At 46.1% G+C, this 14664-nt stretch overlaps 2 protein-coding genes across 3 annotated transcripts; one reads left to right on the top strand and one right to left on the bottom strand.

Annotated features, from left to right (window-relative positions):
- Positions 1-345: 345 nt before the first annotated feature.
- LOC123112488 (pumilio homolog 5) lies at positions 346-9214 on the top strand. 2 transcript variants are annotated; one of them, XM_044533484.1, is made up of 10 exons: positions 346-433; positions 2923-3547; positions 4272-5659; positions 5760-5901; positions 6049-6156; positions 7335-7547; positions 7626-7730; positions 7980-8174; positions 8577-8751; positions 8891-9214. In XM_044533484.1, the coding sequence occupies exons 2-10, from the start codon at positions 2927-2929 to the stop codon at positions 8923-8925; spliced, it is 2982 nt and encodes a 993-aa protein (XP_044389419.1). In that variant the 5' UTR covers positions 346-433; positions 2923-2926; the 3' UTR covers positions 8926-9214. The 2 variants fall into 2 exon arrangements, with proteins under 2 accessions (XP_044389419.1, XP_044389418.1); XM_044533483.1 differs by lacking the exon at positions 346-433 and adding an exon at positions 1404-1819.
- A 1178-nt stretch (positions 9215-10392) lies between these two features.
- Positions 10393-14220, bottom strand: LOC123112487 (probable mitochondrial adenine nucleotide transporter BTL1). Its single transcript, XM_044533482.1, has 5 exons — positions 13900-14220; positions 12720-12814; positions 11535-11868; positions 11148-11385; positions 10393-10978 (listed from the first exon to the last, which is right to left on the bottom strand). The coding sequence occupies exons 1-5, from the start codon at positions 14131-14133 to the stop codon at positions 10722-10724; spliced, it is 1158 nt and encodes a 385-aa protein (XP_044389417.1). The 5' UTR covers positions 14134-14220; the 3' UTR covers positions 10393-10721.
- Positions 14221-14664: the final 444 nt, after the last annotated feature.

Genomic DNA, 14664 nt, shown 5'->3' with positions numbered 1-14664 from the left:
TAGGATGTCTTGACGGCCGCACGCTTTCGACTTCAAATGCACTTCCAAGGGATTGCGCCTGATCGTCTACTCAATATAAGAAATTGCAAGAGCTCCTTGTTATATAAATTAATATTAGTATAAATGCTTACCAAGACTTCTGTGTTTATCAGCCTTTTGGATCTTATGTAATCCCCTAAGGCAATCCTGTGCATTTAACTATCGGTAGTTTGCTACTTAGAGTGTTGTGTGGTATGCTTTTGAGACAACCATGATAAAAGAGATATATGCTCACTCTTCCACTACTTGGCTTGCACTCGACCTTTGCGCCATTGGCGCAACGGGTCATCTAGTGACATGAAACAATAAAAAATAATAGAACGTCGGAGACGTATCACCTAGACGTTGGAATCGACAACATCTTCACCAAGCTCTTCTCTCCGTTGCATCTTTGGTAAAGATCATATCTAAACTCTTTGCATCTTCGTAGTGATATTGTTCTTTGTCATATTTTGTTTTCTACCATGTTTCCCAAAACAGGGGTGTCCCTGGTACATGGGGTGATGCCCCCCGACCCTATGCAATGCTAGCGGTTCTTGTCATCGCTTAGGAACAATGGCCAATTTTGATGTAGATTCCCTCCGCGTCGCCTCCGTCGATCGTTGTTACCCTCTATCACCCCAACGCATCCCGTCTCTCGACAAGAGAGGAGGGAAGGGATTCATCTAGAGTTAGAACGGGACAAAAGGCGAAAATGGATTACCTGGGGGGAGAGGACAAACACGGGGCGATGCCATGGGAGAGCTGTGGGGGTATTTGGGTTTACAAATGTACACTCATTATTTTTGCAAGAACTTTGGCTATTCAAGCAGAATGCACATATATGCATCAAATATATTTTAAACTTAGTAAATTGTGATTAATAAGGAAATATGCACGCCCATTATATGTGCTGGCTCCAGCATCGAGCACAACTGTCAAAAAGGGAAAGCTGTCACGCACCAACAAAACGACATCCCCGCGTGATGCCCCCCTCCCCCCGCTCATCACACCGCATTCGCGCAGCCACTCAAAGCCCACAGGAACACCCCCTGCACATCGCATCCGCGCAACCACTCAAAGCCCACGGGAACGCCCCCCCTTTGGTCCCGGCGTCACGCCAAATTTGGGCGTCCACTCGGAGCCCACATGAACGCGCCACCACCCGCACCACGTCGCATCCGCACGGCAGCTCGGAGCCCATGAGAATGCGGGTCCCCCACATCACGCCGCATCCGCGTGACCACCGAAGCCCACGAAAGCACATCTCCCACCCCGCGCGCACGTGGTGGTCCCCCGCGCAGCATCACATCTGTGCTGCTCGGAGGCCAGGGTGTCACCACTGGGATGAGAGGGAGGGAGAGGGGAGGAGGGGCCTTCCTCGGGTACGCGTAGCTGAGCTGGCCCTAACCTGAGCACGGGCAGGCGGATCCTGCCGTCGCCTAGGAACAACGGCCAATCACCCCCACCGTGCAAAACAGAGACGCGGCGTGGGCCCGGCGCATCGCGGCCGCACATCGCGCCCCCGCACGAACATCGGGGCAGGCCGCCAGGGGCAGCCGCGGGATTTCGGCGCTAATTCCGCGGCCCGAGGGTTTAAGGAGCCCCTTCTCCCCTCTGCCTCCGCGCCAGCACCAACACAAAGCCTGGCGAAACAGAAAGCAGAGGAAGGGAAAGCAGCCGCGGCGAGGACGGACGGGGCGGCTGCCGTGAGGAGACCGAGGAGGCAGGGGAGGGACGCAACGGGCGCTCCTCCTAGGGTTCCGGGCGCGGGTCGCCGGTCGCCGGCGGGGCAAGCGAGGTCTGCAACTCTCTTTCCTTTCCCCGACCCAATTGTACGGCGTCCGGGTGGCGGGAAGCCGGGAACGCGACGCGTCCGCGTTTCGGCATTGCCTCGCCGGCCGAGTTCTTGAAGGGGGCGGTCGCCGTGCTGGCCGCCGTGGCGCTGTAGAGACTAGTTCGGGAGAGGCGCTGTTTTTTTTTCCTTCTTTGCGTCTGTAATATCGTTCGTGGACTACTATTTTTGGCGAAGGTGGGCGGGTGGGTTCGCCCCTGGTTTCTGGAACCGGGAGCGCGTTTCCGTGCGAGGCGAGCGCTTGATCAGGTGGCGAATTTACCACCCGTTGCCGTTTTTGCGCCATTTTCTACGATGATTTGTGCTCTGCGGCTTCGTACTGTCTCCCTAGGATGGCGACTCTCCGCCGAACGTGTTCTTTTTCCCTGTGTGCTTTCCCTCGGTGGTGTTGGAAACTTCCGGGTGCATCACATAGGTAGCGTACTAGTAGATTTTTAATAAAATTCTACAGTTTTGTTAACAATGGTGACTATATGCATAATTTTTTCACAAAGAACAAGAAGTTACTGTTGCGTTGGACTACAAACTGTGTGATAAAGGGCTGTCATTTATTTATTTATTTTGAAATTTCTTTTTACCGGTCGCCTGCATTTTTCAAAAAAAATGCAGTCGACTGCTGAACTCACACCGGCGAACTGTGAGGCATAGCCGAGTGAGGGGACCTCGCTGGAGTTAGTGATTAGATTGGCGGTGGCAGGGGTGTTTGGCGCCGGGGGTAGGGGTTGGTTAGGTTGAACCCTTGATCCAGCGATGGCGGTGGCGATGGCCGCAGCACATGATAAGCCGGAGGCAGCAGCACAATGGATGCAGGTTGGATTGAGGAGGCAAGCAGAAGAAGATCTGAGCAATGACAAAAGAAGATCCAACGTGTTGAACAGTGGACAGTGGTTTTAAAAAACATCCGCCATAGTTATAAGAAGTTCCCTTTATTTATTTATTTATTCATACTTTGCATGATTTTTTTCTCATGCAGCATGCACTTGCTTACACCCCTAAATAACAGAATTTTGTTGTGAATTCAGCACTGAACGGTCACATTTGTTGTTCAGAAAAATGGTCGCAGGGAGTGCCCTGCCGTTAATTGGAGGTACGGGAGATGCGAACTGGCAACCAAGCAAGGACCTGGGTTCATATGACCTTTTGCCAGCAAGTCTTTCAGGAAAAGAGCTGGCATTTGACAGGAACAGTGGTGCTATTCATGGAAGCTGGAGGGATGCTGCCCCTGATCGCAGTGGGAGTGCACCTCCTAGCATGGAGGGGTCTTTGGCTGAACTTGATCACCTCATAGGCAAGCACAGTGGGAACACATTGAGGAACTTGAGCTCTGGAGCTGTCAGTTCAGAGTCTGAGCTATGCTCTGATCCGGCATACTTAAAATATTATGGCTGCAAGGTGAATTTGAACCCAAGGCTTCCTGCACCGCTTGTCTCAAGAGAGAGCAGAAGGTTGATGAACCGGTCTAGCAAAGCTGGAGAATGGAGGCCATTATATGATCACAGCAGTAGTGACAGGTCCTTGACTCATCGTTCTAATCTATCAACGCACAAGGAGGAGCCTGAGGATGACAGTTCATCAAAGTTAGATTCAAGCTCGGCAGAGGATGCTGGATGTCATACTGACCAAAGCACATCTAGCATAGGGTGTCACAGCTCAAAACTTGTAGGCTTAATGCAGGTAAATTGTCCATGTATTAACTCCTTAAGCACTTCTAGGTCTGCTGCATTTGTTCCATATATAAATTAACCAAACTTATGATTTCTTATTCCCGAAATAGTTCATTCAACATCCATCAAGGTTTTTCTTGAACACCTTGATTAAACTACATGTCATTTTGCATCCATCAAGTATTAATTTTCACATGCACAATTTTAAGGCATTATGTCTTCACAATGAACAGGAAATGGAGCTTTTGGTGGGGGTAAATATCCAACTAATGATTAACCAGTGTAACAAGATACTAATTCACCTGCAGTTTACACCATCCTTTTCCAATCTTGAGTTAGAACTGTAGCAGCTGGGCTTTTCAGTAAAAGGATAACTAAATATCCCAAGTTCCCTAAAAACATATCTTATGTCATATTGGAGATTTAAAACTTCGGCTTTGTTTTGAAATAGCAACTGTAGATCCAGAATGCTTAGTATGACTGATGTTTTCCTGTTACCTATCTGCCAAAAAGAACATATTTATGATTCGTAAAAGATGTTGGAAGTGGAAGTTCTTAGTAGTTACTTGTAAATCATGTACTGTAATCATGGTTAAGGACTTGTTTTTTTCTAATTAATGAGAAACTTAGTGTGCGTGAGCACACTTGTTTGATGATTGGCAGTGTATGTATTGTTGATTGACACTTTGGATACCTCATTTTGAACTAGTACTGATGGTTTGCTTATTATTTAGGAAAACTTTCCTCGGAGCACTGATTTATACAATAATTCTTCTGGTCCTTCAAATACCAATTCTGGTGATGAAGAATCTGTCTGTTGCATCAGCTCATCAATGAATTCCCCACATGATATTGTCAAGCCATCAGATTTGAATGGATTTCCAATAGATACCCCTCAACGGCCATGTGGACCTATTGGGAGTCCAGTGAAAAATACACTTAGTAGCAACAGTCTCGCAGCTTCATCTCCTTCGACTTCATCCAGTTCTGTGAATAATATCATGGGTGCTTCTCAGCAGGGAAATCCGAGTATTGAAATTAAGTCTGGTGGTGCAGTGCGTGCCATACTTAATGGTGTGGACTCCAGTATGAAAAACCTGAATATTAATCTGAATACCCAGGGTAGTGCACATGTTAGGCAACAGCGGCAGAACAATGTCTTATTGCAGAATAGCTCATCACACTGTGATCGTACTCAAATGATTCCCCAAGGCATCAATCTTCCTCAAATTCCGTTTGTGAATAACTTCTCTCATGCTCATATGAATCTATATTCTGGTGACATTCAGTTGATGTCCCAGCATGGAATGCCAACACCTTTTTATACACAGAGTCCGTATTATCAGAATTCACAGTTACCTGGTATCTTGATGCCCCCATATGGAATTGATGGCCATGGATTGCCTAGTTCATTCTTGCCACCTTTTATGACTAACTTTGCTCCTCAGCTTCCTGTCATGACACCTTCTGATACTCCTCTTACTCCGACCTTTAGTGGTAGACTAGCTGGTTTTCCTTCAACAGGAAATATTGCTGTAGGAGCTGAATTTTCGAACCCACTTAAGATTTATGAGCAACCTGGGGTGACTATGCCGCCATCTGTACCTGATCTTAGCCTCATTCATTATTTCCAGCAACCATCTATGTATCACTGTGGTCTTGGAAATCCATATGATACGGTGAGGCCAAGTAGTAATTTTGTAGGTAACTTTACTGCTCCTTTTGGTTCAGAAAAAGTTGTGCCAGGAATCATGCACCAGTCAGGACAGAAAGTTCAGTTTCCAAATACTGGAGCCTGTAGCTCCCCTACAACCAGAAAACAAGGAAGTTATGTTGGAAATCATCCTGGCACCTCACCTTACATCAGTATACCAATGCCATATCCTACAACTCCAGTGTCTCATGGCCAACCTTCATCGGGAACATATCCTTGTGACAGGAGAAATGGTGTACCGGGATTCCAGTCCCCATCAAAAACTACGGGCACTGGTCATGGGATTCAAGGGCAGCGAGCGGGGGAGAAATCAGATCCCAATCCAAACTGTTCTGTTGGTGAAGTTAGGTCCAACAAAGCCCACATGGTTGAGTTATCTGACATCAAAGGCCATATAGCGGAATACAGGTCAGTTGTGGAGTTAATTGTCTCCTTTGTTGTCCGCAAGATGTGTATAATCAAATGAAAAGTTTTGAGGCTTTAATTGCTTGTATGTTCTTGATCGCAGCTCTGACCAAAATGGCAGTCGATTCATTCAGCAGAAGCTGGAGAATGGCAACACTGAAGACAAGGCCTTAGTGTTTGCTGAAATCCTTCCTCATGCTTCATCGTTGATGACTGATGTATTTGGAAATTATGTGATCCAAAAGGTATGCTACTCTTTTTGTGTACGTTATTTCTGGTAAAGTGTTTATGCAAGGCATGACACATTAACACTTGTATGATTTTTCTGTAAGGCATATTACACACTTGTACCTTGTTACCAGCAGTAATTGTGAATTGTTTATTCCTTGCAGATGTTTGAACATGGGGACTCTGAGCAGAGAAGAGACCTTGCCAAAAAGCTTGCTGGTCATGTGTTAACTTTGAGCCTTCAGATATATGGTTGCCGAGTATTTCAGAAGGTAATGTGATTGCTTTTGCGGGAATATATATTTAATGCAGCATAATGATTTAGATTCTAGGGTTAATTGGATCTATGCCACCACAACTTTCACGAGTTGGCAAGCTATTACAATTCTTCCATCCTCCTCTATATGCCATTATGTTAAATTTGAGACGCAAATACCCTTGTCTTCCTACTTTCACCCTCCCCTCATCTCCTTCTACCAAACTGACCTGCCATTAACTCCGGCGAGCATGGGGCCATGCATACTGTACTCCCATGAGAATGTTGCCTCGGTCGTCATGTACGCACAATTTTTACATAATGGCATATAGAGGAGGATAGAAGAGTTGTAATGGCATTTTTCCAATGTGTAGAATTGTAATGGCATTTTTCCAACTCGTGAAAGTTATAGTGGCATATATCCAATTATCTATTGATGAATCATGTCACCCAACATGTTGTTGAATACTAGCATAGTAGCACAGCTTGTTAGATTGTTTCTCCCATTTATGTGGAGAAAACTTTGTGCGGTAAGTGATCTTCATCAAGTCATAGGACTATTTTAACTTGAATATCATATGCCATGTTTTCGTATTGTGCATGGTAATCAGGATGCAATTTTTGTTCCTGCCTGGCTAGTTATTAGTTGATCAGTATATGTTGAAGTTGAAACACGATCAAACTTTATTAAGGAACAAAAGTTTGTGATGCCATGTGCTTGTTGAGAACTGGCGTGGATGTTAGCTAACGTCCTGCAAAACTCACTCTGCTTTGGATCATTTGATTTTTTAACGGATATAGTGGAAGCTTCTCTTCCAAGAAAGATGAAGGATAAATAAGGTGAGAAATCATTCCTGAATCGAGTGATTACAGATAAAACCCGTAGAGCTATAAGGCTGAGGACTGCATGCCAAAGATTGTAGAATTGTCTTAGATTTTATCAGTAGCCAATGCCGGTTTGTATGTTTTTGTGTTGTATCATCGCTGAGTTGAGTAATTACAGATAAAAACCGTAGAGCTAAAAAGCTGAGGGCCACAAGCCAAACATTTGTAGAGGTATCTTAGATTTTATCAGTACCCAATGCCGGGTTGTATGTCCTTGTGTTGTATTATTTCTCATGAATTAGTGCGAGTCCTCAATATTTGCTCTCACTGTTGGATTTTTGTTTGCCTTCTTTACTGTTAATATCGCAGGCCCTTGAAGCAATTGAGCTTGATCAAAAAATAGAACTTGTTCGTGAGCTTGATGGACATGTTCTAGAATGTGTTCGCGACCAAAATGGGAATCATGTTATACAGAAGTGTGTTGAGTGTGTCCCTGTGGAGCATATTGGCTTTGTGGTGTCGGCTTTTCAGGGACAGGTTGCCAGCCTAGCCATGCATCCATATGGTTGTCGTGTTATTCAGGTAAATTGATAATGGTAGTTTATATTAAATCTTGCATCATTTGTGTGTGTTCAACTTCTCCTTTTGTCGGTTTGGCAGAGAATCCTCGAGCATTGCAGCAATGGTTCAGATGGTTTAATAGATGAAATCTTGCAGTCCACTTGCATCCTGGCACAAGATCAGTATGGAAACTATGTCACACAGGTGAATTTTCTTTGCAGTCTATACTGTAATATCGTTTACGCAGATGTCTGGACAGAAAATAATTCAATGGAGGATATGGTCTAGCTGACGAACTTAGATATTTGGTCCTTTTTTGATCCCTTTGTATTTGGTAGTAGTGTGTTAATCTACGCAAAGATTTGTTCCCACGTGAGCCAGTATAATCACTGATGTTGAGTCCAGCGAACATACAGTACGTATTACTTCTGTTATAACACTGCTCTTTTGCAGCATGTTTTGGAGAAAGGAAAAGCGCATGAAAGGAGCCAAATCATCAGTAAATTGGCTAGGCAGGTCGTGCCCATGAGCCAAAACAAATTTGCATCCAATGTCATAGAGAAGTGTTTCCAACATGGGGATGTAGCAGAGCGGGATCTTTTGATCAAGAAGATTCTGGAACAGACTGAGGGAAATAATTATTTGCTGGTACGTACGATGAATGTTGGCTTTCTATGTTTTCATGGTTAAATAGCTGACGATGTAGTTTTGGCAAATGCCTAAACTCCGGGTAAAAGAGCAAGCAGACACCTTCCATGTAAAAACATCAACAGGCAGTATGAGTTAAGGAATCTAGACGTAAAACATAAATTAGTGATTCATAGGGAAATCAGAAATGGTTCTCTCGATCTCTTCAGATACTGTGTGGCCGTACTCTTGACTGTCACTGCTTGGCAGTAGTATCAGTAATTCTGTTCCCTTCTGTTCTAACAGAGAAGTAATCATGTTCACTTGTATGCTGATTTCTATGTTTAAGTAGTTATAGGCTACAGTTTTGCTTACTCAATTTAACCCAGGATTGACATGCAATGTCATGATGCTTGTTTGTAGGTGATGATGAAGGACCAGTTTGCTAATTATGTGGTTCAGAAGATACTTGAAACATGCAATGGACAACAGAGGGATGCTCTTGTCAGTCGTATGAAGGGTCACTTGCAAGCGCTGAGGAAGTACACCTTCGGCAAACATATCGCCAGCCGAATCGAGCAGTTCCCTGGTGACGACGGTGCGTTCCCCCTGTCCAACTCTTGTCGATCACACTACCATTCTTATACTATGAAATGATTTGGCAACTTCTACTGAGGTTTCTCTTGGCCTGTGTTTCTAACTGCATTTAACTTGTTTGCCGCATCCGACGTTTTCAGGTGCTGCGCCGCCGGGCTCCCAGAAGAAAGCCTGAGCCGAAGACTACCCGGATCCTTCACGGAAAGTGTGCCGGCCATCGCTGGTCGACCCTGTCAGTGGAGAATGCGGGAAAAAAAACAAAGGAAGCCGTGCTTTTCAGTGGTCTGAACATAACTGACTCCAGATCGTACAGATAGTCGTTGTCGCCCGTGTCTGGGTGTAGTTATGCTAGGATGATTGAGTGATGGTGATCGTGTCGTGTGGCTGCTCATAGAGATTTTCCAGAATGGTGGTGTGGTAGAGTATACATGTCTAGACCTGCTTGGTGATGTGATTTGCTGACCCTGCGTTTGCAAGCGTTTGCTCGGTGTTTCAGTTTTCCAGTTTTTGCGCTGTCGGTTGCTGTAGGTTTTACCTTCGCTGATCCTATTCTCATGTGCTCGCCAAGCACCTCCCTGCGTGCAGATGTGAGGCAGGAGCCACCTGGCGTTTGAAAGGACGGAAGTGCTAAGGCCTTGTACAATGGAAGGTGTTTAGAGAGGTGTTTAGAAAAATAAACCGGATTTTTTGAAGCACCGGCGCCTATTTTTACAGAAGAGATGCTTAGTTAAGCGCCTATCCTGTACAAATAAGCGCCGGTGCTTAAGAAAAGTCTGATTTATTTCTCAAAGCACCTCCCCTAAGCACCTCCCATTGTACAAGGCTGTCAAACTTGGTAAAAAATCATCTCGCCTTCCTCCCCTAACCCTAGGCGGTTAGGGCAAACCCTAGACTTCACTGGCAAGCCCATGGATTTGTCTACCCTCCGCCTACCGCTCCGTTGGCTGGTGGTGGAGAGGGGGATCCTGATGCCTTCACTCCGGTGGCTGGTGGCAGGGAGGGGGATCCTGGTACCTTCGCTCCGGTTAGCAGTTCAGGTTAGGGTTTTTTAGTCCTCGCAGGTGTGGCGTTGTGGATGGCGGCGCTTCTTCGAGTTTGTCTTCTAGGCTCCGATTCTTCTCGAGTTTGTCTGTCTGAACGTAGTCGACACGTAGATTTTGCCGTCTCCTTAGGCTGTCATTGACAAGCGGCACGTCAACAGCTCGTTCTGGCGACAATAGTGGTCCTTCAATGGTGTTAAATTCTTTATTATGACTGAAATGCTTTGTATTTGTGGTGAACTTTATAATAGATTTGATCCTTTTCGTAAAAAAAAAAGGTAATTAAGAGAAGAGAGAAGTTTGATGACCAAGGAAGAAATGATACTAGGAGAGTGTACCTAGAGGAAAACACAATTTACAGTCGACAACTAATTAAAAGAAACAACAAGATAAACACCTATCTACAGTGGATAGTTTACAGCGTAAGCGCCTATGCAGTGGATAGTTTAGTCGTCAGATCCTTTTTATTATACAGTTAGCACCACAATCTGAGCTAAGCACCTACGCATTAGGAGAGGCCTTACGCTGCCGGCTGATAATACAAGGTAGAAATACTGACGGCTCACACCAGAATGTACAAGGCAGAATACTGACGACGATGATAGGAGAAATGGAGCGCACGGAAACAGGCCCTCGTTTCAATCTGTAATCAACCATCCTGAAAATGGTTAATGAATAGTACCATGCGCAACCATGCATTCCAAGTTAGCAAAGGAGCAGCAAACACAAATGCTTCCACTCCCAATCGCACCGGCGCGTCCCTCCTATCTAACCGTTCGGCACAGGCAGAGGTGGGGGATTCGAAAACTGGGAAAGGATCAGAACCCCCCACACAACATTATTCTACCACAGCAACGCCTAGCACTGTTTGTTTGTTCAGTAACTCATCATCCTCGGCCCAGTCGCCTAAGGGCTGTTTCATCATCGTCGGCTAGTCGAGGTGCTTGTCCTTCTCGGCCAGGAGGATGTCCTTCCACGCCTCGTAGAACATCCAGGTGATGCCCGAATTCGGCATCACCTTGAGGCAGCTCGCCCCCCACCCGCGGTAGATCCCCAGGAGGCCCTCCTCCCGGATCACTTCTGACAGGGCCGCCACCATGTTGGGCGGGCACTTCCCCTGCAGGGCTCCTACCATGAGCCGCTTCCTCGCCACCTCCAGGGGGAAGCTGATCGTGCTCGCCGTCAGACCTGCATGCAACCAACAAGGAAAAATGTGATGCCTGTTTACTACCCTCGGGTTCCAAGTCATTGTTTGGGCAGCAGTTGAAATTCCGCTTCTGTGGATTCATAGTGGATTTTAAGATATTTCAGTTGGTAACCGAATGAAGCTAGTTGCAGGCAGTGTTGAACCCTTTACCTGTCAGAGCTCCGATAATGAGTAGCTCAGGACGGCTCAAGGATTTCTTCTTATGTAGGCGGCAGTATGAGGTCTTGATTGTGTCGTACATAAAGTAGTAGCATGTGCTGTAAGGAAGCATGCCAATTAGTGTCGGGAAGAGGCCAGAATAGAGACCTCTGATACCTTCAGTTCGATATATCTTGCTGAAGGCAATGCTAATGCTAGGATAAGTCACTCGATCCACGGTCAGGCGATCCTGCCATAGAACATAAACAATATAATACAAGTAGAGTGTGATGGAACAACTGAATATGACACAAGTAGAGTGTGATGGAACAACTGAATATATGGCTGGAAAAATAGTTTTAAGTTTTCGCTTCAACATTGAATCAGTTCAGCAATTACCTTAATTACTTCAAGAGGATGGCACATCAATGTACCAGCAATTCCAGCAGCCGCACCAGCAATAGCAACTGGAGATAACAAGTGGAGTGGAATATCGATTTTCATCTTACCAAGCTGTAGCTTTGGGCATCCATCCTCTTTCCATTTCTCTTGTGCTGACTTCATGCCCCTTTTGACATACTCAAATGTTCCAAGCTCAATTGCTTGAGTGGGAATAATGCGGATCATGTTGATTGTATTACCCACCCAAAGCCCTCTCCACCCATTTTGTTCCATGATCTCCACAAAACTACCACCGATATGTCTGGACCCTACGCCTACAACCATTCTTGTCCTGAAATAAATGAATGCCGTGATATTATGCGACCATTCCTTCATTTTGATCTATACATAACATTATATGACTATAGAACTCCACCAAGACACGTGAGCAAATTAGCATTCAACTTCAATATATAATGTGTCACATATTTCAACTCTCAACTTTCAACACCCAACAGCTCAGCTGAAATAAATTTTCACAAATATCTCAGAAAAGCAGGCACAGGATACTACCAAGAATACCGCGTCTCTAGCATTTAGAGATTAATTTGGATATGCACTGTATAAAGTAACATGTTTATACATGAGAATGTGATTATTATATTCTCGCAAGTAGAAGTTCTACACTTTTAGATTTAATGGAGGCTGAGAGTTAAGAGTAATACAGTGAGAAATTGTGTAGAAAAACATAAGTTTGAAGTCCAATAGCCAACTCAGCAGCCTTGTAGTTCTGTAGCATATCAGTAAGATGGTGTCCTGGAACTTAACTTGTCTGCAAAGGTTGTTCCATGTTATCTTTGAGTTTAGAGATTTAGTACTCAGTTTCGAGTCAACTTTCTCAACTTGGTTACCGGATCAACTATAGTTCACGACACCCAAGTTCTTTAGTGAAGAACTTGAAAGAAAGAGAAAACACGAGTGTAAAAGAAATATCAGCTAAGGCCAGTTAGCTGGAGCTCTGATTTCTGGAATCACATCTGAACTCCCAAGTGTGTGCATCAGCCCCAGATCAGAAAGTAAGTTAAAAACCAAGCTTACACCATCAAGGATCAATACGTCAGGTGTAAAAATCACACCGGAGTACCAGACTTCATGATGAGTAAATAAATGAAACTGCGCGAGTAAAGATGGTTAGATGGTTACCTGATAGTCTCAAGGGGGGCAAGAACAGCTTTGGACATAGCACCAGCTAACGCCCCACTGGCAAATTCTCTAATCTCTCTACTTCTAAAAAATGCCTGCAGCCGATTGGAAAAAAGAACATGTCAAGACAATCACTCACAAATCCATGTCCAGTTACACATTTCAGTTTGGTGGTTGGAACAACTAAATGCAAATATTACATGTGCACACCTCCAGATACATAAATCTATACCATGGAAAATTACAAGCGCCGAAAGGTAAATGTTGTTCCATATATTTGCCTTTGTTCAAACCTAGAGAATATTCGTAAATCGTAACACAACCAAAAATCTTTTCTCAAGTTACCTAAGCGTATAAAACTAGTTGACTCATTGTAATGTTAAAATAAAATTGAAATTTGAAATGATAGTGCGTGGGGCTTTCATATTCTCTTCCGCCTTTTGAACCTAGCTCATTCTTTCCTCTTGCAGGCTCTCATTCTCCACAGACTAGATGCAAAAGGGGCAAATGTTCTCAGCTTTTAAGTTCTGAATATTATTTTCCAATTGTAGCCTGTCCCGGGCCTACAAATCAGTACCAAAAGTCATGCAGTAATTTGTGCTAATTGATACTCCATACGGGCGTGACAGCCGACAGGATTCGTGCGCATTGATTGGTTTAATCAATATATGGTCCTAACAATAGTAACATGCATCCACAGAAAAGCAACAAAAAGTCGCAAAAAAAGTAAGCTAAGAAAGCTTTTGTTCATGCACGAGTCAAAGGAAGAGATGAATAATGACAAATACTGAGATTAGACATGGTTCCTGGGTGCATTGGTGGGATAGGAAACAAACAACTCTGAAACGAATCTGCAAATTGTATTTAAACGGAGAAGCAGATTCAGTAGCTACTTTCGCCGTCAGGGCAGAATATCCTCCTGTAAAATATCCTCAGCAGATATTTTTGCACAGTTCATGCGCTCCGCTCTGCGCCAAACAGGTCAGAATTCAAACGAGATTTGGTATCGTTGCGTCTGCGGCCCTGACTAAACCGAAGCAAGCGAGCGCATCCGTCCAATGGGGGGAACCGCTCGCCATCCGCCCGTTTAACCAGATGGGAACATCCAGCAGGCTGCGAACAGCAGCGGCAGCCTAATAGACTCTGGGATGGGAGGGAGGGAGGGGCGGGGCATGCTTACCCTGACGGCCTCCCCGACGTCCGGCAGGCCGGCGCCGATGACCTTGGCGGCGTCGAGGCCGTCGTCCTTGGGCAGCGCCATGACGAGGAGCTCCTTGTATCCGCCGCCGCCGCCGGCGGCGGCCCCTTTGGCCCCGACCCCCACCCCGACCCCGGCGCCGGCGAAGCCGACGCTGGCGAGGGACAGGTTCCCGCCGCCGCCGCCGCTCCCGCTGGGCGCGTCCTGGAAGCCCATGGCGATGGCGGCGCGTGCAGCCGTGCCTCCGGGTCAGTCGGGGAGGGGGGGTGGGAGGTTAATAATATCCCGGAGGGGAGGGGGGCGGCCGCGAAAAGGTGTCGGCTCGCTCGGCGCTCGCGGGGCCCGGGAGCGTGGCGCGGTGTCTGAAATATGGGGGCGCGCGCCCCAGCCCTGGCCGTGGGCTGGGCGTCCGTTTTCGGTCTCGGTTGAATCGGTTGTGACTTCGGGTAATTCGGATGCGCTCGGGGTCTTCGTCAGAGAGGAGGCGGCCAGGGTCAGGGCCAGGCACTCGTGTCGCGGGGCGGTGAGAGGCACCGAGGCAGAAAGCGGCGGCTAGGAGGCAGAGGCAGGAGGGAATCGGGCTCCAGCGATAGGGACGTAGGGTTTGGGGGTGGCCATTGGTTTGCTTGCTGGGCCGCCGAAAAGGGAGGACCGGCCAGTGAGCCACGCCGAACGAACTCGGGCCCTCTTTAAACTGAACAGGATTCTTCGAGAAAAAAAATCTAAGGAGTGCCTTTTTTTTCTGAA

Source organism: Triticum aestivum, chromosome 5B, assembly GCF_018294505.1.
Source record: "Triticum aestivum cultivar Chinese Spring chromosome 5B, IWGSC CS RefSeq v2.1, whole genome shotgun sequence".
In the NCBI taxonomy this organism is placed as follows: domain Eukaryota; kingdom Viridiplantae; phylum Streptophyta; class Magnoliopsida; order Poales; family Poaceae; genus Triticum; species Triticum aestivum.
Note: the sequence above shows the minus strand (reverse complement) of the source record. Positions and strands in the feature narration are given on the sequence as shown.